The 23887-nt window shown below is 60.4% G+C and overlaps 1 protein-coding gene across 1 annotated transcript in view; it reads right to left on the bottom strand.

The window, feature by feature from the left end:
* The window catches only part of HEATR5B (HEAT repeat containing 5B), a 254056-nt gene that overhangs the window by 217488 nt on the left and 12681 nt on the right, over window positions 1-23887 (bottom strand). The window contains exons 7-24 of the mRNA XM_056127193.1: window positions 23488-23645; window positions 21607-21856; window positions 19724-19879; window positions 18182-18432; window positions 16934-17045; window positions 16034-16186; window positions 14996-15095; window positions 14671-14780; window positions 13554-13717; window positions 13123-13298; window positions 12812-12917; window positions 10934-11124; window positions 9928-10087; window positions 9650-9839; window positions 7367-7536; window positions 4902-5046; window positions 844-1083; window positions 135-386 (exon numbers count right to left, since the gene is read on the bottom strand). Coding sequence (XP_055983168.1) covers window positions 135-386; window positions 844-1083; window positions 4902-5046; window positions 7367-7536; window positions 9650-9839; window positions 9928-10087; window positions 10934-11124; window positions 12812-12917; window positions 13123-13298; window positions 13554-13717; window positions 14671-14780; window positions 14996-15095; window positions 16034-16186; window positions 16934-17045; window positions 18182-18432; window positions 19724-19879; window positions 21607-21856; window positions 23488-23645 — 3084 coding nt within the window. The remainder of the gene's footprint in view (window positions 1-134; window positions 387-843; window positions 1084-4901; window positions 5047-7366; window positions 7537-9649; window positions 9840-9927; window positions 10088-10933; window positions 11125-12811; window positions 12918-13122; window positions 13299-13553; window positions 13718-14670; window positions 14781-14995; window positions 15096-16033; window positions 16187-16933; window positions 17046-18181; window positions 18433-19723; window positions 19880-21606; window positions 21857-23487; window positions 23646-23887) is intronic.

The raw sequence follows: 23887 nt of genomic DNA, 5'->3' as shown, positions 1-23887 counted from the left end.
AACCCGCCTTCTCTCTCCAGTGGGCCCAGGATGGGTGGCAGGAAAGGGGAAGGGTGGGGCCACGGGGGTGGGGACGGGTCACGGGGGTGAAGGGCAGGTCCCAGGGCCGAGGGCGGGGCCACGCGGTCACTCACTGGCCGGCTCCCGCAGCTTGGCGGCGCGCGCCAGGGCCAGGTCGAAGTGCGCGGGGTGGGCGCCCTCGCACAGGTGGGTGACGCGGCACAGGCAGTCGGCGGCGAACACCCGCGTGGCCCAGCGCGGCGCCACCGAGGGCTTGGCCTTGTCGTCCTCCCCGAGCGTCGTGAACATGGAGTCGTCGTCCATCTCGTCCTTCTTCTCGGCCTCCTCGTCCTTCCCGCCGCCCAGGGGCGCGGCCGTACTCACATCTGGGGGGGCGGGGAGACAAGAGACCCCTGACTCGGGGTTGTGCCGCCGAGTCCGTCCCCCCGGGCCACCCCCGCCCGGCCAGCCCTGAGCCCTGCACGTGGCAGGAGCTCGCCACCCCAAAGGCTGCTCTGGGGCTTTTTAAAAAATACGTGAAAGACTTTAATTCGCCTCGACTTCCAAAATCAGTAAGTTCAAGAGTCGTGACATAATTTGACCTTCAGCCACGGGGCCGGGGTTTCCCGGCTCACGCTGGCCGGGCACAGTGGTACCCAGGGGCCAGGGCTGCTCGAGCTGGGGCCACACCCGGGGCCTGGCACCTCAGCACAGGCTCAGCCACGTGGGTCCCCCCACGGCCCCCGAAGCTGCCCACGGAGGCTCACGGTGTCTGGCCACGAGACCTGCCCGCCTGCCCACCGCCCGCCAGTCCTGCGCCCCCACCGGCCCGGCCCCTCGTACCGCTGGAGGCGGCCAGCACGTCCTTGCAGAGCAGGAGCCAGTGGGCCAGCTTGCCCACGGCCAGCGACGACAGCATGTGGCCCAGCGTGTCGTGGATGTCCGAGCACAGCTTCCGGTCCGTCTCCCGGTCCAGCATCCCGAAGAGGAGCCCCTCGAGCCCCGTCTCCGTGATGTTGACGCCCACATGCCGGCAGTGCGCGTCGCTCCGAGAACCGAGTCCAGGCGCGAAGGCGCCGACACCTGGAAGGAGGTGGACATGCGGCTTGGGCGGGCGGCGACCTGGCGCAAGAGCCCACCCGCGGCCACGACACTGGAGCACCAATCCCGGCCCACGCAAGGAGGGAGAATTGTCTAGGACAGCAGCTCAAATGGCATCTTCAGGGGCCACCGGGGCCCCCAGGGTGCAGGCCCGAGGCCAGCAAGGCCTCCCGTTCACAGCTCGGGGCAGCCCGTGCCTGTCTGGTGACGCACTGCACCAGCGCCCAAGACAGTCACCAGGAGCGAGCGCCCCCAGCACCAAGACAGACGGACGAGCACCACAGCCAGAGCCACCGGCGAACGGCACGCCAGCACCCGCACCAAGTGCCCAGCACCTGAGCTCCAGGCCCAGATGCGGGTCTGAGGGAGCACCATGGCGAGGTGCGGGTCTGAGGGAGCACAGCAGCCAGATAAAGGATCTGGGGAGAGAACTGTAGCAGGTGTGGGATCTGAAGGGGCACCGCAGCAGGCGTGGGATTGGAGGGAGCACTGCAACAGGTGTGAATCTGGGGGAGCACCGTGCCCAGGCGGGCGAGCACACTGCAATCCGGTGTGTGGCCCTGTGCCAAGGCGGATGTTGGGAAAGGGAGGACCAAGAGTAGAGCGACTCCGCCCCCGGTAAAACAAAAGCAAAGACCCCCGTCTCCAAGGCGAATCGCTGGGAGGACCCTTCCTTACTCTCTCATTTCATTTACTTTTTTGCTTTTGGGCCCCGGCCGGTGGTGCTCGGGGGCTATTCCTGGCCTGGTGCTGGCACAGGGTGCGGGGGGGGGGGGGGGGGGGGGGAACTCGGCCTCAGCCCTGCTGGGAGGTGTTTCGAATCTCCAGGAAATGCTCGATAAAAACACAGTTGATTCTAACAACAGAAAAAGGTGAAAGAGAACACATTTCTGAATAGATTCAACTCAGCGGACTGAAAAAATTACCTTTGTTGAAACAGCAAGTCAAAACTAACTCAGATTTCGAGTTCCTGTTTGTGCTGGTTTGTTTTGGGTCTTGGGGACTGAGAGCCCCTGGGGGAGGGGGTGCCTGACCTCCTGCGCTGTACCCCTGCCCTTGGGGTTCAGACTCCTGAAACACTGTGAAGCTAGACACAGACCACGAATCGACTAGATCCCGAAAGCTGAGAAAACACTGGGAAAGTCCTTCCAAGAAACATTCATTGAAAATGCAACACCACTGGGACAAGGAATATGGTACAAGTGGCCGAGAAGGCTGGGAAGGCGTGAGTGACCCCCAGGACCTCCTGCGTGTCCCCCAAGCCACCCCGCACCATTGAGTGACCACTAGAAAAAAGTAGCAGCTAAATCCTGGCCTTATCCAAACCATTTGTACTATTATAAGCAGTAGAAGGGATGTAACCAGCTGCCTTTGAAACAAATGCTGTTTTTTCTTTGGTCCTTTCGGTGTTGGGGTGTCCGCCCACGGTGCCCAGGGGCCACTCTTGGCTCTGCAGTCAGGGTCACTCCGCGCTGGGCATTGGAGCCAGGTCACAGCGGCCAGAGCTACACAAGGGCTCGACCTCTGAACTATCCCTCCGACCCTGAATATTTTACTTCTTCCTTTATTTTGGGTGTGGGGGCCACACCCGGCGGTGCTCAGGGGTTACTGCTGGCTCTGCACCCAGGGTTCGGGGAACCACAGGGGATGCTGGTGATGGAACTTGGGGTTGCTGGGCACAAGGCAAGAGCCTTCCCACTGGACTGCCACTCCCCACCCCGCCCCATATACTATTTTTCAAGAATTGTTAAAAAAAACCAAACAACTTTATGATCCTACGTACGCAGAGAGCATCCTGGGTGCAGACCCCGGGCCCTATGCCGGGATAACCCCCGGCTTTCAGGGCGAACCAGGCACTCGGATCCCGAGCAAGGCGGCAGGACTGTGGGGCGCTGAGGGCCCTGCTCCCTCCCCCAGCAACCCTCAAACGACAAAGCCTCCTTCTAATGAAGGAAACGGGCGTCTCTGCAAATATTTCCCTGCTCTCAGTTTGTCTTACACGGTCATGCACACAGAGCTGGCCAGCGGAGCCCGGTGCTGCCATGGAGACAGAGAAGCAGAACACTCAGTATTTCTTTCCTTTTTTTTTTTTTTGGTTTTTGGGTCACACCTGGTGATGCGCCAGGGATTACTCCTGGCTCTGCACTCAGGAGTTACTCCTGGCGGTGCTCAGGGGACCATATGGGATGCTGGGAATCGAACCCAGGTCATCCAAGTGCAAGGCAGACGCCCTACCCGCTGTGCTGTCGCTCCAGCCCCAACACTCAGTATCTCGTGTGTGCTCAGAATTCCACAGCGGCCTTTGGGACTGGGTTTCTCCACATGCAAATCTTCCTCTCACGTGGTATGACAATGTCTGTGGCCGCAGGGCTCTGAGACCCGCGTTGAAGCTACTACTGGCACCTGTTTCTCAGTCCTCACGCGCTGGGGTAGATTCCCTGGACACAGGAACCACTCCTCAGAGGCCCGGGAGCTCCCGGACACCCTCGGAAAGACCACGGACCCCCTGTGCCAGGGCTGAACTCCCAGCCCGTCAGAGGCAGGAAGAAGCAGACGGCAAGTTTCTGCTAAAGAGCGTACGAGTGACGCAGCTCACACCCATCACCTCTGGGAAACATTGTCACAGAAATTCATTTCCTGCAGAGCCTGGGCACACGCGGTGAATTTCTCTCCTCCGAGTGTGTAGGGGAGGGCCACAAAGCAGCAGCATTGAAGCCGGGCTGTGCTCAGGTGCCCCTCGGACCCCTGCAGGGTGGGTGGAGGCAGAGCGGGAAAGCAGGGCACGCCTGTCTCCAGGCTCAGGTCCTGAGGGCGCCCGCCTGGCTCTGTGCTTGGGAGTGACCTCTGGTGGTGCCTGGGGGGAGCACACGGCGCGGAGGCTCCCTAATGCACAGGGACCCCCCTCCCTGGTATTACTGGAGTGATAGCACAGTGGGAGGGCGTTTGCCTTGCACGCAGCCAACATGGCCGACCCGAGTTCGATTCCTCCGCCCCTCTCGGAGAGCCCGGCAAGCTACCGAGAGGATCTCGCCCGCACGGCAGAGCCTGGCAAGCTCCCCGTGACGTATTCGATATGCCAGACACAGTAACAAGTCTCATGATTGAGATGTTACTGGGCCCGCTCGAGCAAATCGATGAACAACGGGAGGCCCGTGACTGTGACCAGTATTATTATTATTATTATTACTTATTGCTTTTTGGGTCACACCTGGCGATGCACAGGGGTTACTCCTGGCTCTGCACTCAGGAATCACCCCTGGCAGTGCTCGGGGGACCCTGAGGGATGCTGGGAATCAAACCCGGGTTGGCTGCGTGCAAGGCAAACGCCCTCCCCGCTGTGCTATCGCCCCGGCCCCCCCAACCCCCTCCCCACCGGTATTATCTTTCTAATGACCAGAAAAACAGCACTGGGATTTGGGAATAACGGGGAGGCGGAAGGGTGCACACCCATTCCCGGCATGCTCGGGGCACCCGGCCACCACCTTGTCCCTGCCCACCCCACACCTCTGGCCCCAACAACAGATTTATCTGACTTAGCAGAGTGAGAGCGGGAGAGAGGTGCAGGTGCCTCCTGGGGGCCTCAGAGGCCCAGGGGCTCCCGGACACCCTCGGACGCCGCCCCAGGGGGTAAGAACACACACCGCGCTTGGTCTTTGTGGTCTGGGGCTCGCCCCGTGATGCTCAGTCACCCCGGCTCTGTGCTCAGGGAGCCGTCTGGGTGCTGGCCACAGAGCCCGTGGTCGCTCAGACACCCGCGCCCGACACGGAGCACTCCGCGGGGAGCACGACCGCCCACTTACTGGCCCCGCTGCTCTCCTTGTCCCCCGAGTGTCGGGCGAGGCTCATGGCGTATTCGCAGACCTCGGCGGCTTCCCGCTGTGCCAGCTGCCGGAGACACGCCACAGCCGCCCGGCGCAGCAGCAGGTGGGAACTGCACAGGTGCACCTGCGGGTGGAGGGCAGGGGTCAGGGGTCAGGGGTCAGGGCGGCAGGTGCAGCTCTCCGGCTGGGGAGGCGGCGCTCGGAGACGTGCAGCTCCCTCGGCCGCCTTACATAGCCACACAACAGCCTTTTGGGAAAGAATTCGGCACCGGGCGACTTAAGAGGCGAAGGAAGGAAACTGGCCCAAGACGCGTTCGCACCGAACCACAGGGCCGCCGAGGCTCCAGCGGTCTCGCTTAGTTGTCCTGGTTTACGCTTCCCCCATGGCATCCAAATAACGTTTTTCATTTTTTTTCAGTCTTTGGGCAACACCCAGCCATGCTCCAGGATCAGTCCTGGTGGGCTCAGGGGGCCATATGGGGCTTTGGGGATCGAACCCGGGTGGGTGGGTGCAGGCAAGTGCCCTGCCTGCTGTACTGTCGCTCAGCCCCTAATTTTTTCCTAAGGAGGGGAGGGGGTGTTTGTGCCACACCGGAGGGCTCAGGGGCTGCTCCTTGCAGCGTCATCCGACGTGGTGCTGGGGAGGAACTGGCCGGTGGCAGGTGAGGCCTTTAACCCTCTGACTGTCTTTCTGGTCCTGTCTTGATTTTTCCATCATGATAATGACCATCCTGTTATTCGTCGATTGCCTCGAGCAGGCCCCAGTAACCTCTCCTTCGTCCTAGCCCTGAGATTTTTAAGAAAGTGCCATATTCAAGGCTCTTTAGGAGAATGAGACCCTTCATGGTTACTGGTATTTGGCATATTGGGTACACCACGGCGAGTTTGCCAGGCTCTGCCATGTGGGCAGGTTACATTCGGGAACCTGCCAGGTTGTCCTAAGTAGGAATGAAATAATAAGATGTCCGCTTCTGGGAGCTGGGTTTTATAGTCTCTGGGTCTTGGCCGTTGATGGGATTACACGGCGCCAGGGGGCCAGGTACCTCTGCTGGTACCTTCATGTGTGCGGAGAGTGGTCTCAGCATGGTGGTGGCTGGTCCTGGAGGTCTTCGGCTGCCGGAGCCCTGGTCGGGGCGGGGAGGAAAGCTCAACCCGCTCCCCACCAAGGGACCCCAGCAAGGAACAGCCAGGCGCAGGGGCAGGAGACTGACTGCACTGGTCTCGTCCGGGAGCTGGATTTTATAGTCTCTGAGTCTTGGCCGCTGATGGGATTACACGGCGCTAGGGGGCCAGGTGGTGGGTGTGACCCCCGCCTACTGGAATTTGGAGGATCTGGGTGGAAGATGCTCGACTCCAATCCGAGTAGGCTTGGAGGTCTCGGCCCCGGAACCCGCGTGGCTTTGTCCCTCTGCCAGTACCTTCAGGTGTGCGGAGAGTGGTCTCAGCATGGTGGTGGCTGGTCCTGGAGGTCTTCGGCTGCCAGAGCCCTGGTCGGGGTGGGGAGGAAAACTCAACCCGCTCCCCTCCAAGGGATTTTTCCATAAAAAGGTTTTTTATGAATCAGTCTATGGTGAAACGGGCTGGAGCAAAAGCACAGCGGGTAAGGCATTTGCCTTACACATGGCCGACCCGGGTTCGATTCCGCCATTCCTCTCGGAGATCCCAGCAAGGTACCGAGAGTATCCCACCCGCGTGGCGAAGCCTGGCGATCTCCCTGTGATATATTCGAGATGCCAAACACCGTCACAACAAGTCTCACCATGGAGACGTTACCGGAGCCCGCTTGAGCAAATCGACGAACACTGGGAGGACAGTGCTCCCGTGCTATGGTGAAACAAGAGCAAGCCTGGCCTGAGGCCTGACAGCTGAGTGAATACGGCCCCAGACAGAGCCCAGGGGCACCTCACTGACCCCCAGCACCACGACTCTGAACCACAAAGGGGCCCTGGGCGTCTGCAGAACCACTGGGTGCGGAGGTCGGGGGCGGGAGGTCTCCGCTCAAAGGGTCCAAATCTAAGGAAAAGAAGAACTGAGGAACTTGGAGGAAGGACTGAAATCATAAGATTCTTAGCCAAGAAATAAGGGTCATGATCCCCCCAAATTTGGTTTTGGGTGACACCCAGGTTTGCCCAGGGCTCATGCCGGGCTCTGTGCTTGGGACTGACTCCCGGCTCTGTGCTCGGGGCTCACTGGTGCTCGGGGCTCCCTGCCGGAGGGGCGAAGGAGTGCAAGGCGAGTGCCCCAGCCGCTCTGCTACGCCTCCGGCCCCCGCCACACTCCTTGCAAAGGTGAAAAGCAAATGGGTGACTAATCCGACCCATCTGAGCCCCAGACCTCGCTGCCCGGGAATCCCGCGTCGCATCCTGACGACACCCGCCCCCTGGGAGGCAGCCTCGGGGCGCCCTCCACACGGGACGTGACCGGGCACGAGGCTTCGCACTTACGCAGAGGCTGGGCACGAGGCTGGACAGGTTGACGTGCCGTGGCGCGAACATGTGCAGCTGCTGGAGGCAGGAGATGGCCGCGGCCTGCACGAGCGAGTCCGAGTGGTCCTGCGTGATGGCGCAGCCCACCAGGCACGAGGAGCGGATGGTGGAGATGGTTGCGCCCGTCCCTGGAGGGGCACGGACCCGCGTTAGCGCGGCCAGGCCATGGACTGAGTCCAGGCACGGCTCGCGGGGCACAGAGACGCCCCTCAGGTCGGCTTGGGTCAGTGACCCTCTGACAGACGCGACCCCATACAGCCAGAAGATTCTTCGTCCTCTGGCTCTCGGTGCAGTGAACGTCCTCCCCTGGATCATGAAGCCACGGAGAGGCTTGTTCTTACGGTAACATCAACGGACAATTTCAGTTCAGACAAATGACCGTGGCCCGGGAGACAGCCAAGGGCAGGGCTGACCCCAGTGCCACGGGGACCCTGAGTGTCACGGGGTCAGCCCCTGACACTACCAGGGGGGGCCCCCAAGCAGACAGCATAGCCAAGAGGAGGCGGTGACGTCACACACCGTCACCCAACACTGCCTAATCGCCAAACCCGGCGGAGACACGACCCACTGCCACCGGTCAGGGTCTAACTGCCAAACCCACCACGGCAAGGTGACAGGGCGTCCTATGGACACAGGGAAGCCTGGCCGGGGAAGAGCCCGCCCGCCCGCCTCAGAGCCTCCTCACAGGTGGTGGGCGCAAGGCGAGAGCGTCTGCATGGGCAGCCTGGGATGAGGAAACGGTCACAGATCCCCTCCACCACCGACCCGCCTCACAAGGACACGGCAAACACCTCGGCCCCCACACGGGCCGACCTTCACCTCCTGCCTGTCCTGTGGCGTTCTCTGGGGGAGAGCGATCCCGTCTCTCAAGGGGAAAGTTGAGTCCAGGCAGCGGCCGCGTCTGAGTACAGCCCTCGACCCTAGTGCTCCCCCCAAGACCGCGTTTTCTGGGGGCGCAGCCGGCAGGGTGCTTGCCTGCAGATGGCCAGCCCGGGTTTGATCCCCCAGAGCCAGGAGGAAGCCCCGAGCACCGCCAGCTCTGGCCCCCAACAAATAGGACACGCTTGCTTTTGGTGTGCGTGCATGCGTGCTTCTCGCCTGAGGTTTTCCTGGGGTGATGGTGTCTGTGGGGTGTGTGTGTGTGGGGTGTGGGCAGTGTGCGTGGTGTGCGTCTGTGGTATGTGTGATATGTGGTGTGTGGGGTGTGTGTAGATGGTGTGTGTATACGGTATGTCTGGTATGTGGTGTATGTGCTGTGTGTGTGTGTGGTGTGTGCAATGTGTGGTGTGTGTGTGGGGTGTTTGTGCTCTGTGTGTGTGTGTGTGTGGTGTGTGCGATGTGTGGTGTGTGTGTGGTGTGTGCAATGTGTGGTGTGTGTGTGTGGTGTGTGGTGTCTGTGCTCTGTGTGTGTGTATGGTATGTGCGGTGTGCTGTGTGTGTGTGTGTGTGTGGTGTTTGTGCTGTGTGTGTGTGTGTGGTATGTGCAATGTGTGGTGTGTGTGTGTGGTGTGTGGTGTCTGTGCTCTGTGTGTGTGTGTGTGTGGTGTGGTGCCTCCACACCCCTCCTCTGTGCGTAGAGACGCACGGCGCTGAGGGCAGGAACAGAGCCTGCCCCGCAGCAGGGCTGACAGAAGTGAAGGCAGGGCACGTTGTGGCCGGCTCTCAGCCTCGGCGTTTCCCTGAGACAGACGGCGCTCCGCCGACGGCCGGCACGAAGGGCCGAGGAGTGGGCGGCCGGGAACTGAGCAGTAAGGGAAAGAGGGACTGCGGAGGGGCGACCCTCGGGCCACCCCCACGGCCTCCGGGGAGGGCGTTCAGTTGCCACCAGAATCTCCGCTGAGACTCTGGACGTGGGACCATCAATACCGCCCTCCGCTGAGTCACTCAAACGGGTGACTCGTACGTTTGAGTTTGTTCTCAGAGAAAAATGGGGCAACACAAGCTCCCCTGTGACAGCAGCTTCCAAACCACACCCCGTCCTTAGGCAGAAAGAAAAGTAAGAAAAGCCACAGACACGGGGACTTCGGGGCTCTCAGGAAACGTTCTCTCTGCCCCAAACCTCAAGAAACGGCCGCGCGAGACTCCCACCGGGGGACGAAGCCCAGAGAGTCCCGACCCGCAGGAGCCGCCGCTGCCGGGGACAGGAGCCACGACCGTCACCCCCCCCCCCCCCCACGGTGAGCCACGAAGGGACCCCGGAACCGCAGCGCAGGGGCCCTCCCCCCCTCGCAGGCCCCTCACCCTGAAGCTCGGGGCCCACGGTGGTGATGATGGCGCCCAGGCAGCGGCCCAGACACTGGTGGACTTCGGTGTGCGAGGGCGGGACGGTCAGCAGCAAGGTGAGGACCAGCGACAGGGTGGGCTCCACGTAGCCGCGGTACATGGGGCCGCTGGAGTCCACTATCAGGGCGAGCGAGTGCAGGGACCAGGTCTGCAACGGGGGAGAGTGGGGGATCTTGAGGGGGGGGAGCCCGGGCAGAACCAGCTCTGGCTGAGGAACGGAGTTGACGCTCTCAGACCTGGACTTCGGAGGAGGTTCCATCCTGCGCCAGCGCCAGTAAGATGCTGACGCTGGTCTTCAGGTGCTGCCCCGAGCCGATGCCCCCGACGTAGCGGTGCAGGCAGCCCAGAGCCAGGGAGTGGCCCGTCCTGGACACGACGTCGCGGGCCGACTTCAACCTGAAACACAGGGAGCATGTGGGCGGAGGTGGCCAGTTCCCGTCTCTGGGGACACCTGAAGCGTCTTCTCCCTGCTCTGCCCACGGTATCTCAAGAGAGCGGGACGGAGTCACTGCGTGTCGGGCTAACGGCCACTGGAAGGGGGGGGCAGGGAAAGGACGCAGACACACAGCCACTCAGGGCTGGCCGCCTCCTCCCCCTGCCCTCCCTCCCTCCCCCCCTCCCCGTGTCCCTGCCTGTGTCCACCCCTCTCCCTCCCTGCCAGTGACGAGTGCCCGCAGTGTGGCGACTGAGGCCACACCATCGTCAGGAAGAAGCTATGACGTGATGTGAGAATCAAGAACTAGCAACTACTAGAGTCGCATCAGCCGACTTTCAGCTTTCCTGCAAAGTCCCTGAAGAACTGAACAGTCACTCGCAACTTCGAGCCACTGTCTCAGTCACACACACTTATTTGGACTTCTCGATCGGTCTTTGATAGGCGCGCAAAGAGCTCCTTAAATCCTTGTACTTATTAACTTTATCCCCTGATTTGGGGATAACTTAACAGCTGGTACACTTGGTAATAGTAAGGGTTTTTAAAAAAATGACAGGAAGAAAGTCAGGGAGTGGGTTGGGTGTCCAGAGCAGAAATGGAAGGTTTTCAGGGAACCTCTGTATTCGCTCACCGATGACATAGTAAGGCGCGATAACCAACAGAAGTCCTTTCACTAATTCCCTGGCTGCACTGTGGAACATTCCAGAACTGGGACGGATCACGACCCTCCCACGTCGAGAGGCTACTGTGGACAGCACGACACTCCCCCCCGCAGCCAGTCCCTCGGGTGCCGCCCCCGGCGTCCTTACTTGTCAAAGCTGTACTGGGCCATCCTGGCGATGAAGGAGGCCTCGCCCACCACCTGCGCCATCCTCCCCAGGGCCTCGCCGGCCGCGCAGCGCAGGATGGGGTTGGGGTTGTCCAGGGCGCCCATGACCAGCGTCAGGGCCGACTTGCGGACCTCCTCGGGACCCAGTGTGCTTTTGTTTTCGGCTAAGCCCTACGAATTATCAGGGGAAAAAAAATAATAGTAACACGGCATAATTCACACCAAATCACAGGACGAAACCAAGTATCCGGGTGCTGACACACGTCATTTGTTCTGCCAACGTTCCTAGCCCAGACTGCACCTGACGCTGATGGTGGCCACCTTCCTATACCCGACTCCAGAACCTAAGAAATCTAAAGTGCCTTGAGGGGCTGGAGGGAGACAAGCGGGCAGGCGCTGGGTGGGCGCGGTGTGAGAGCGGCTCATTTCCACAGGTGGCGAGCCCCGCCAGGAAGGATCCGTGAGCGCTAAGCCGGGATGGGATGGGATGGGATGCAGCCCTGGGCATCGCCGGGCGTGGCCCAAAAACAAACGAAACAGTGACTTGAGAACCCTGAAATAAAATAATCCCTTGGTGCGAGTGTAATCAAAGACTCACACCTAAAAGTCATTCCTACACAAGAGCTGGTCAGTCTCAGTGAACCGGCTGAAACTTATCGTAACTTTCAGGAAGGAAAATGCTGGGTGAGAAACTTTGATCCACTGACACAAAATCTTCAGAGAAGATGCTTAGACCCGGGGGACCGTGGAACACACAGAGCGGGTGAGAGTGAGGTAAGAGTGACCGGGAACCGAGAGCTGACGGTTGGCTCGCCGTACCGCACTCGGTTGCTACCTTTGTCCCACGTATCTGAAAAAGGGCTGAGGCCCGAGTCTTCGTGTCTGGGGGAAGGGTGGGGTCAGGGACAGCGCTGGGGAAAGAGCCTCTGACAGCACGAGCAGCCGGCAGCAGTGGACCACCAGGCCCAAGAGACCGGGACCTTGCCACCCTGCCCACAGATGCCAACGCTGCTGCTCGCGGCCGTCTCCCTGGCACGCGTGCTCTCATAGCCGATGCCCAGTGCCCGTCCGCAAAACGTGGTGTAACTTCTGTCCACCTGAACACATGTATTGAGCAGATGTGACCGTGAACCAGGAATACTGGACGGGGTGTGCGGTGCTGAAGAGACAAACGTTTACAGCTGCACCCGAGAGGCAGACGTTATTAGTTATTTCACTTCCCACATGGAGTGACCGAGGTTCAAAAAAGACCGAGGTTGTGTGTGTGTGTGTGGGGGGGGGGGCAGAGAGAGAGGAAAGTGCCCACACAGAGCTACAGAGGCAGGCTGGGATGGGGTGGAGGGATGCTGTTGAAACATTGTATGACTGAAACCTGACCACAACAGCTTTGTAACTGTGTATCTCACGGTGACTCAATTAAAAAAAAAAATAACAGATATTATAGCTTTAGCATTTTTTTAAAAAAATCAAGAAAGGTTCAGCAGATCACACTAGGCAGCAGATCACACTAGGCAGAAACCTATCAAGCAGGGGAACCCGAACACAGTCTCAAAGGCCATTCTCACAGTCACCGTGGGTGGCCGACAGTTCGAAGCTAAGTGGAGGTCCCTTTAATTAACCTTTATCACATGTCCCTTGTCAGCCGCTTGGAAACTTCCGCAAGAACTCATCAGGACTTGTGAAGTCTCAGGCGGAAAATTCAAACATCAACTTCACCCAAATGCAAAATACAGGACCGAGTAGCAGGTGAAGGGCAACAAAGTTGCTGGTGACTCAAACTCACAGGAAACCAGCAGTGGGGGGGCAGACACCTAACCGGGACAGGACAGCTCCGGAGGGTTCTCAGGAAGCCGCCTACCTTGAGCGCGCTGAGCACCGCGGTGAAGATGTTCAGCTGCACGGCCTGCTGCCGGACGCCCTTGGCCTGCTTCACGCACTCGGCAAAGTGGTCCAGCATCTGTAAGCTGCAGACAGGGCCTCAGAGCGCCCACGCCGCAACGGTGGGCACCAGACGCGGGCGCCCGGCACGGCCCGGCTCCCGAGCATCCAGTGACTTGGCAGTTGTGTGCGGGCACACGTGTTTCCCCCCCCCACCCCCCGCCCACCAGGGAGGGCCCAGTGCTGGCAGGACCGGCCCCTCGCTGCGGCCCCCTGGGCTCTTCGACTCACCGGTGTTTGTAGGAGACGTGGGGAAACACCACGCCGAACAGGGCCACGGAGGCGTCGATGACGGACACGCCCAGCGGCAGCGGCCCCGGCACGGCCTCCCCGGCAGGGATGCGCAGGTAGATGGATGAGGGGTCGTGCTCCAGTGCCCCACTGCCCGACGCACTGTTGGGCTGCAGCTGCGGGGAGCGGCCAGTCACCCCGCGGGGTCAACGCCGCCCCATGCAGTTCTCGGGGCTGGCCCCCAGCTCTGTGCCCAGGGATTGCTCCTGGCGGTGCTCGGGGGACCCTGAGGGGGGCTGGGGAACTGAGCCGGGGTTGGCCATGGGCAAGGCTAGGGGACTACAGGGGTGGGGGCGGAACCTAGGCCGCCTCCCACCCTCTCTGGGGCTCTGCTGGCCGTCCAGTGACCGGCGCCCTGCCCACGGCCCCACCTGGTCCTCGATGGACTTGTGGTCAGTCTCCTGCAGCCAGGAGCCCAGTAGCACGCTGTCGTCGTAGTGGCACAGGGACCTCAGGAGGGACGTGGTGGTGTTGGCTGAATTGTCCGTCAGCGTGAACTCAGCGACCAGCTCTCGGAGGAGGGCGTGGAAGGAACCTGAGGGCAGAGTGTGGGGGGGGGGGGGTCGGCCAAGGGTGGTCCACGGAGGCGATGAGGTGTCCATGCCCACGGCAGCCAGGCGCCAGACAGGAGCGAGATGGTGACGGGCCTCCCCCTCCAGGCTGGAACTCTGGGACGGTGACACCCCCCCCCCACTTTCGGAAGCCCCGGCTCTCCCCCCCCACTTCCCGGGCCCACAGCCACCACCACGGCAACTCACTGGCCCAGCCCACAGGGCCTGGTATCTGGGGCACCTCCGAATCCGCCCACTGAGATTCCAGTAGGAGCACCCCACGTTAGAAGGGAGAGTGAGAGAGACGCCAACTCAGCCCGGGGAAGGAGACCAAGCCCACCGAGGGCTCAGCAGGCGACAAGCAGCTTGGTAAGGACCCTCACACTGGCTTAACGACTCCGCGGTGAAATGTAACCATCTTCCCATAAAAAAATCTCTTTTTGAACTTAATGATTTTAATAATGGATCTTTGTTGTCTCATTTTTCAATTCTAGAAAATCTCTAAATTTCAATTCTAGAACTGTCTCAACAATTGTGGCTTCTGTCTACATTAAAAAAAAAACTCCCACCAAAAAACGAAGAAAAATTCACAAACTTAGCTGAACTAGAGACAAATCCATCGTCTATTCAATGTCAGGCTTGGACTCTGACGTGCATGCCCCCCCGCCCCAGACCCCCAGCTCCCTGGATCTGCCATTGCAGAGACCCAGAGGGTGTAGGACAGTCACAGAAAGCCGGCTCAGGGGCGCAACGCTGTTGGGTTTGAATCTAAACGACCACTGACGCCCAGACGTGGGCAGTTTGTGGCGACACTTCCACTCAGCCCCGTCGGCCCGAGGCGCCCGTCCACATACAGCCCAGACGGGGTCTGGGGCCGGCAGGAAGGACGAGCACCGGCTGGCCGGGCAGCCGGCAGGGAGGCCGTGCGCTGACTGACCTTCGTAAGTCTTGGGCGGCAGCAGCGCCAGGATGTCGTAGAGGCGGAGGCGGACCATGGCGGCGCTGGCCTTCAGGTGCGCCCCGTGGGCCTTGATGACGGACGGGATGCTGGAAGGCACAGGCAGCAGGCTGGCCCGCGGGGGACCCCCACGGCTCCGCGCCCCGGGCCCTCCCGTCTGCGCCCCTCCCTCCGCCCGGGGCGATGGTGGCGGACGCGCCGTAGGGGGACACCACGTCCGCCCGTCACGGCCGAGGGCAAAGCACGGGCATGACCGTCACCAGGACGCGGGCAGGGGCGGGCGCGGCTGGCCGCGCTCACTTACTGGGACATCATCGTCATGGCACACTCGATGGGGGTCATCAGCTTCCGGATGACGTCCTCGGTCAGGAGTTCGGGGCAATGCGCAACAAAGCTCCTCATGGCTGGATGGAAGAGCGAAGGCAGATTTGGGGCAGCTTTAGTGAGGACGGGGGGGGGGGGGGGAATAATCTAAAACATTATATAAAGGTGCCCACAATTATTTTTATTATGTCCTCCCGTTGCTCATCAATCTGCTCGAGCGGGCACCAGTAACGTCTCACAACAAATTGTGAGACTTTGTTGTTACTGTGTCTGGCATATCGAATACGTCACGGGGAGCTGGCCAGGCTCTGCCGTGCGGGCGAGATACTCTCGGTAGCTGGCCGGGCTCTCCGAGGGGGCGGAGGAATAATCGAACCGGGGTTGGCCACGTGCAAGGCAAACGCCCTCCCCGCTGTGCTATCGCTCCAGCCCTATTTTTATTATAGAACGTAAAATTCTGAAATTAGGCCAAACCAAAATAACGACAGCCAGAAATGGGCAATACAAGGCAGGAGCAGGAGAGAGCGGGCAGGAGCTCCTGCGGGAGGCTGACCCACACCCGATCCCGGCGTCCCCAGGGTCCCCTGCACACTGCCAGGCATGATCCCTGAGCACAGGGCAGGAGTCAGCCCTGAGCAGCGCCGGGTGTGGCCCCGTGACGGACAAGAATAAAAGGAAAGACAATTTGCAGGGGTCCAGGGGAAGGCAGTGTGGCCAGTGCAGGGCTGAGTTGGGTCCTGACGGCCTGTACACACCCGGGTGGCCCAGGGAGCCCCTGACTCCAGCCCTGCAGGCCCAGTCTGGGCCACCCCTGCGAGCACTGTGCCGGGAGGCAGGCGAGCACTGTGCTGGGATTATGAGCCCGCAGCGTGCATGTGGGCACTGTGGCTACAGCGTGACGCGGCCAGCAGGCAGGCAGGGCCATAACGACGGCCTGTGACCCTGCAGCCAGTGCCCCATCCGGACCCTCCCTGCAGGCCCCTCCCCCAGCCCCGCCCAGCAGTGCCTGGAAGCTCACCACAGAGTGCTCCTGCGCGGCCCTCCAGCGTCACCTGCCAGGTGAAGGAGTCGCCCCGCGCCTTCTCGGCCTCCAGCTCCTTCAGGGAGCGCGGGAAGACGTTTCGCCACAGCAGCAGCATCTTGGGCAGGTGGTAGCGCACCACGGACGGCCCTGGGCGAGAACCGCGGGTGAGGCTACGGGCCCGGACGCACGCAGACCCCCGCGCCCCTGCCCAGGGGAACCGTCTTCAGACTCGCGGCTCCCGTTTCCTTATGGGTTGGGGCCACACCCGGGGTGCTCGGGCCGACTCCCGGGTGGAGCTCAGGGGTCCAGTGGGGTGTCGTGGGCCAAACCCGGGTTGGCCGTGCGCAAGGCAAGTGCCCCCCCGCTCTCCTCGCTCTGGGGGCCCCGGAATGACTCTGACCGCATCAGCAAAACACAAAGAACCGAGACTTTCAGCATAAACCTCAAACAAATCCACAGAACGTCGTCTGAAGGGAGAGCCCGTGTGACTCAGAGGCGGGTCACACGCGGCCGCAAGGCAGGGGCTCCGGGCTCTTTCCGGAGCGTGCTCTTTAGAAGCACATACGGAGGTGGCGACCGAGAACACGGTCCCACGAATACCCGCGGCACGATCTGGGAGTGACGTGTGTGACTGCTGTGGTTGTATGAGCAGCAGTGTGTTAGGGGCCCGGGTTCGGACGGGGCTGTCTGGGAGCCCGGCGGCGGGATGAAATGTCACCCCAAACCCTTCCGGGCTCGGATGACGGCACAGTCCACCAGATACAGCCTCGACGAAGGCATGGATCACGTTTCCGCAGTGAACAGTTCGTGACAGGTCCTTAAGGACTGGGGGGGGGGGGGGGGGGAGCCGGCCCCAAAGGGCGGGGAGGCCACTCCCGGGTGTCTCGGGCGTACCGAGGGTCATGAGCGCGCCAAGCAGCAGCCAGCCGGCCTGGGTGCGCTGCAGGGACAGCCGGCTGTTCTGGGCCGCCGTCCGCAGGAGGTCCTCGGCGATGCTCACCACCGTCTGCGAGAGAGGAGAGGAGAGGCCGGGCTGTACCCAGGAGGTCAGCCCAGGCACCAAGCCCTGGGCGCACTGGGCGAGTGCGCTGGGAGCATGGGGGAGACAAGCGTCAGACCCCACCCAGCCCCCCGCCACACTGTGGTTCTGAGCTGGCCCAGGTGCACAGTCCTCGGGGTCGTGCACACGCCCTCTGACCCGGAACCACTTAGCTGCCAGCCTCCTGGGGGAGACAGGAGGATGCCTGGGAGGGTTGGCCAACGGCAGGCCACGCCTGACCAGGACCGAAGCGTCGTGACTGCTGGAGCTGTTCACCCCCGCGTCCTCTCCAACTCCCCGAGAGGAAGGGGACAGGGAGAAGGAGAAGCAGCGGCTCGGGGCAGGGAAAGAGCCCGGGGGTGCGGGGACAGCAGGGCCAAAGGCTGTCGGGGGCTGGGGGGTGGGGTGGAGAGCATCAGAGCGGGAGGCGGCCAGGAGCCGGAGCCTGGAGCAGGTTGGGGAGATGGGAGGGGCAGGAGGAAGGGAAGCTCCGCTCGGGACCCATAAGCTGGCCGGAGCCACGCCCAGGGGTGCTCGGGGCCACTCCTGGCTCTGCACGCAGGAATGAGTCCTGGTAGTGCTCAGGGGATGCTGGGGATTAACCTGGTCTGCCACGCACAGGCGACGCACCACCTGCCAGAGCAAAGCTCTAGCTGCTAACCTCTCTAATCAGGGCTTTTCCTCCTCTAAGATGGGACACAGGTGGAGGGGTGATGTCGGAACAGCCCATGCCTGAAACTCAGTGATGAGAACCGTGATTTTGAAATTCATGGTGACTTGATTTAAAAATAAGAAAAAGAAGGGCCGGAGAGATAGCAGCGGGAAGGGCGTTGCCTTGCACATGGCGGACCTGCATTCAATCCCCGGCATCCCATGTGGTCCCCTGAGCACCGCCAGGTATGACCCAAAAAGCGAAAAAAAAAGAAAAGGAAAGGAAAGAAAAAGAAACAAGACATCCCACAGTGATCTATTCACAAACAAAACCGGGGACTCCCAGATGAGAATGGAATGCCGTGTTTGAACGGAGGTCTGGCAGCTCACGTCAGCCGAGTGCCAGCTGGTCAGGGAGCAGGGGCCGAGGGGTCCCGGCCCGCCCACCATACCTTTCCCTTGGCGTGCGGGATGCCCAGCGGGCACTGGTGCACACCGCCCAGCAGAGCGGCCATGGCGAAGCTGTAGCCGCTGACGGCTTCCGGGGAGCTTTTCAGGCTGTTGAGGCGCTCGGCACACCTGTCCAGGAAGGGGGTCAGCTGGAACGGCAGGGCCACGGCCACGCAGCGCAGGCACCAGGCGGCGGCCAGCCGGGCGGCCATGCTGGGGTGCAGGAGCACCGACGTCACTGTCTCCAGGAGGCCTGCGGGGGGAGTTTGGCGGGGGGGGGGGGGGGGGGGACTCGGGTCACACGTGCTCCTCACGGCGCCCGAGCAGGGCTCAGGGCCCCGACATACCCCAGCGACAAGGAGCCGGTGTGAAGGTGGGCTCGGAGCTCAGTGCTCGGAGCACCTCGGCCTCAACCATTGCCCCTGAAAGGTGCCGCGACGGACTCATGCCACCTCGGAATCAGGTGCCAGTGCTCAACATATGGCCAGTACTCCCGGGCGCTCAGACACCCAGACACGGGACCGACACCTGACTTCTGGTTGGCTGTCTGTCACGTCACCAGGAGTGGTTTAGAGCATTTGCGGAAGTGCGCGTATTTCAGGGCGCTGTTAACGGGAACTCAGAAACGCTGAGGATGTCCGAGAGACCGGAAATAGTCACGGGGCTCTATTTCCAATGACTTTCCTAAACATCAAATATTTTCACTGACTCTTTTAAAATCGGGATTTGGGTTTTATGGGCCGTGTGCTCTGTGCTTTGTAGACGGTGTTCCTTTAAGTGATCTCGTGGGGCCGGAGCAACAGCACAGGGGCGAGGGCGTGTGCCCTGCACGCTGCTGACCCATACTCAATCCCAGCACCCCACAGGGCCCCCTGAACGTCACTCCGGAGTGATTCCTGAGTGCGGAGCCAGGAGTGAGCTCTGAGCATCACCAGGTATAATCCTCCAAAAAAAAAAATTACTTTTTTAAAAAGTCATTTTAAAAGTAATACATGTGGGTTTGGGGTTTGTTTCTAATTTTTTTGACTTGGGAGAGGCGGGGCACGCCCCTCTGTGCTCAGGGGTCACTCCTGGTGGTGCTCAGGGGGACCCTATGGGATGCCGGGATCTCCGGATGCAGGGCAAGTACCTTACCTCCTGTGCTCTCTCTGGCCCATTTGTTTTATTTTTTTTTGCTTTTTTTTGCGGGGGAGGGGGGGTGATACCCAGCGATACTCAGGGATCACTCCTGGCTCTGCACTCAGGAGTTACTCCTGGCGGTGCTTGGGGGACCCTATGGGATGCCGGGGATCGAACCTGGGTCGGCTGCATGCAAGGCAAATGCCCTACCTGCTGTGCTATTGCTCTGGCCTCTGGCCCCTTTGGTTTTTAAATTAAAAAAGAAACAAATTTCTCTATTCTAGTTCTGTTGGGGGGCCACCCTTGTGGTGCTCAGGGGCCACTGCTGGCTCCGTGCTCAGGAAGGGACCATTGGGTGCTGGGGCTCAAACTCTGCCAAGTGCATCCCTTCCGGTGGCCCCTCCCGCCCGGGCCCTGGGGCTCACCGATGGACGTCTCCTGGATGAGGGGCGCCGCGCTGGCGCTCAGGCCCTGCACCAGGCTGCCCAGCTCCTGCAGCGCGCACACCATCACGTGCTGGCTGGCCGCCACGTCCGCCGCTCCCGACTTGTTCTCGCCGCTGGTGTCGCTCATCACCGTCTCTGGGGGCACAGGGCGCGGGCGGGTCGGCGGGTGGGTCTGGACCGGCAGGCCCCCTGCCCCAGCGGGGTTCCCGACGCCACGGGCTGCTGGGTTATCCGGGCCTGAGCACACACAGCCACTGCCCGGTCAGAGCCGGGAGTGGACAAGAGCCCGGAGGGGCTTTGACAGGGACTTCGGGCATCTGAGGAGGCAGCGAGGAAGGTCATGGCACGTCCCGGGCACAGGCTCGGGGGAGGCCTCGTGCAGCTCCACCCACGCCCGCGGCTGCTGGCCACGAGCACCGTCAGTGCCTGGGACCTCTGAGTGACCAGGAAGTCATTCCTGCTGGGAACGGAGCCACGCGGCCCGTCACCCACCCGGGGGACGCTCCCTGCTGCCCTCCTCCTCCTCCTTTTGTTTTCTTCTTCTTATTACTATTTTGAACGTACATGAAAGTCACGATGGTTGATCCAACTCTAGGGTAAAACTGACTAGATAACAAAGCTCTAATATTCGAATGGATGCATTTAGAAGTCTTTTTTTTTTTCTTTTTGGGTCCCACCCAGCGATGCACAGGGGTTACTCCTGGCTCTGCACTCAGGAATTACGCCTGGTGGTGCTCAGGGGACCATATGGGATGCTGGGAGTCGAACCCGTGTTGGCCACTTGCAAGGCAAACGCCTTCCCCGCTGTGCTGTTGCTTCGGCCCCTAGAAATCTATTTTTTGTGCTGAAAACAGCCCTTCCTCATCGCTGAGCGCCTGCTTTCAGCCTTTCCCGGTTCTGATGCTAGTGGTGAGTCGCAATGGGATGGCTTTATCACTGTCAAACTTACGACCAAAATGTCCTTCAATAAGGAAAGTGGCTTTGGAATCGCTTCCTGGAATTCTCTGCGCTGTTCCCACCTGATTACTGGGGTCCCACCCAACCCTTAACCTTGGACTGTCTGGAACTTTCAACAACAGACTCCTCGTCCAATGACCAGCAAAGGCTGTGTCTGGGCCCATCCCGAGATGCTGCGCTCTGTGTGTTTGCTTCCAGGACTTCCTTTTGGCAGTTGTGCCTCCAAGCAGTGCTCACGGGGGATGGGGGGACCACTGTCCCAGGTTCTGAGACACTGTCACTGGCTCTGCATGTGGAGATCACTCCTGATAGGGTGGGCCATCGGGGGCCACCTGGGCTGCTGGGATCAAAGCCCTCCCGCGACACCATCACTCCAGCCTCGAGTCACCCTTCCCTGGGGAACTTTCAGTTGGGCCCGGGTGCCCATAACTTGGTTGCTGCGATGGCAGATTTTAATGCGACACACCATTAACATAAATCAACCCAGAAAAAAACGGAAAGCTATAAACTGCAGAAAAGCACACTACCCAAATCTTTAACAACTACACGTCACCAAACTTCCGTTGCTTTTTTAGAGCCAATAAAAGTCTTCAATAAAAATGAGTTCCATGGAAGGGCCGGAGCTATAGCACAGCAGCGAGAGCATTTGCCTGGCATGCGACCAACCTGGGTTCGATCCCCGGCATCCCGTAGGGTCTCACGAGCACCCCCAGGAGCAATTCCTGAGTGCAGGGCCAAGAGTAATCGCTGAGCACCGCTGGATGTAGTCCAAAAATGAAAGCAAAACAAAAGGACTCTCATGCGTCGGTCCAAAGAGATCCTGAGCTCCCGGGACCGGCATCTCTGCAGGGTTACAAGGAGCCGCGAGACCAAGGCCAGGGACCCCGTCGCGGCGGCAGCCTTACCCACGGCCTTCATCTGCTTCCCGATGGCCTGGCAGACCTCCTTGGCGGCCGCGATCTGGGCCTTCTCGCCGAGCAGACTGCCCACGGTGGCTCGCAGGATGAAGGAGACGCAGCGCCGCGAGTACACGGCCTCCACGTGGGTCTGCGTGGCCCGAGGGTGGGACACCAGGTCCAGCACGTGCGACAGGAAGGCGGCGAAGCTGCGCTCCAGCCACTGGCCGCCCAGGGCCGTCACGAAGACGACATACGCCTGCGAGAGAGCAAGACGGGCTTCAGGGGCGTGGGGAGAGCGAGCGGGAACGCGGGGAGGGTGCCCCTCAGGACAACCCCTGGAAGGACGAAGCGCCGACCCTGTCCGACACTCATGAGTCGATTCCCAAACTTCCGACCCTCCAGCACGGTACTTGTTTTGGGGGGTAGGGGAGCACACCGGGGAGTGCTCAGGGCTTACTCCTGGCTCTGTGCTCAGGTGCGCAGCAATTACTCCTGGCGGTGCCTGGGGGACCCTATGGAGTGCCGGGGATTGAATCTAGGTCAGCAACACGCCAGGCAAATGAGCGACCCATGGCACCTACCATTGCTCCAGCCCCAGGCAGGCTGCACTCACAGCACTGGCTTCGGGAGCCGCCACACGGGCGAGGGGAGGGCAGCCGGGACAGAGAGAGTTGGAAATGACCTCCCTGGACAAGAACTGAGTGCTGGAAGGAGGGAGAGGGATGTGCATGACACCTGCTCAGCAACGGTATTGCAAACCATAATGCCCAGAGAGAGAGAGAGAGAGAGAGAGAGGGGAAGAGGAGGAAAGTCCCTGCCATAGAGACGGGCGGGGAGGCAGGAGAGAAACTGAGGACACTGGTGGTGGGAAATGTACACTGGTGGAGGGAGGGGTGTAGGAGCACTGTGTGACTGAAACCCAATCATGAATAGCTTGGTAACTGCATCTCATGGCGATTCAATACAAGAAAAAACAAAAAGGGAGAAAATAAAATAACCAAAATGAATCACCGCCTTTAGTACAGAAATCACCAACAAAATGACATCTGACTGAAAACGGTACTTAGGAGAATATCTTTAAGAAGAAGGGAGAGTGATATCAGAGGGAAACAACACAGAACTTAAGTCTGGTGATGAGGGAACAGGCTCCAGGTGCAGGAAAACCCGCACATCCTAATGAAACGCAGGCCTAGAGCGAGAGCGAGAGCACTGGCGGATGAATAACATACATTAATCCCGTCATTCTATGGAAGCCTAATCGTTGGCAGTAAATCCAATCAAAGCATCAAGCAATATTATTCATTATTTGGGTCTCTGAAGAACAATAAAATGGGGAAGCCCAGAGCTATCTAGGTACAACTTCAATAAGCTGAGCTGTTTCACAGCTGATTATGTGCCAAATAAAATGTGGGTGAATTCTATTAGATATTCATGCAAACGGAGTAGACACAGGTTTATTTGCGCATCACCATCCTTCCATGCATGCGGGCAATTCTGAAAGCAAAGCAAAATTCTTCTGCTTGGTTAAAAAAAAATAAGAAAAAAAAAGCCTTTTTTGGTTGATTTTTCTTTTTGCAGTGCTGGGAATCAAACCCAGGGCCTTGCACGTGCCAGGCAGAACTTCATTGCGAACCCACATCCTCGGCCCTCAAAGAAATGTCTTGACAGAAACAAGAGGCACAACTTGTGTGTACCACTCTGGGCTTTTTGTTGTTGTAGTTGTCCTTAGTTTGCTTGTTGGGCCAGACCCAACAGCTGTCAGGGCTTACTCCTGGCTCTGGGCTCAGGGATCACCCCGGGGGGGCCGGCCCTGCTGAGCGCCGGGCACGCCCCTCCTGGCTGTGCCCCTTCTCCCGCCCCGCACTGGGCTTCGGTGACCGCACGCACCTGGGTGACGCCGACCCTCACTTCCCGGTTGACGGAGCCCCCGACCTTCAGCATCTCCCCGCCGCTCTTCAGGAAGCCGGAGCCTCCCCGGAGGAAGCCCGTGGCCATGAGCTCCAGGACTTCGTCGAAGGTCGCTCGCTTCACGTTCTGGCGCATGACTGGGGAGGGGAGCACTGTGTCGTGAGCCCGCCGCGCCCGCAGATGGAATCCCCCACGAGCGCTTCGGGCCCCCAGGGACTGCGTGGAGGGATCCCACTTGTCTCACAAGTCGGGGCTGGGGCTGTGCCTGGCAGAGAGAGCTTGGCAGCACTCTCGCCTCAGCAGCGCGGGACCCTCCTCCGACCCGCAGAGCCCGAGCAGGCAGAACCTCCAGGGGCGTCCCAGAGGCAGGAGGGGCTCA

Source organism: Sorex fumeus, unplaced genomic scaffold (genome assembly GCF_029834395.1).
Source record: "Sorex fumeus unplaced genomic scaffold, SorFum_2.1 ptg000006l, whole genome shotgun sequence".
In the NCBI taxonomy this organism is placed as follows: domain Eukaryota; kingdom Metazoa; phylum Chordata; class Mammalia; order Eulipotyphla; family Soricidae; genus Sorex; species Sorex fumeus.
Note: the sequence above shows the minus strand (reverse complement) of the source record. Positions and strands in the feature narration are given on the sequence as shown.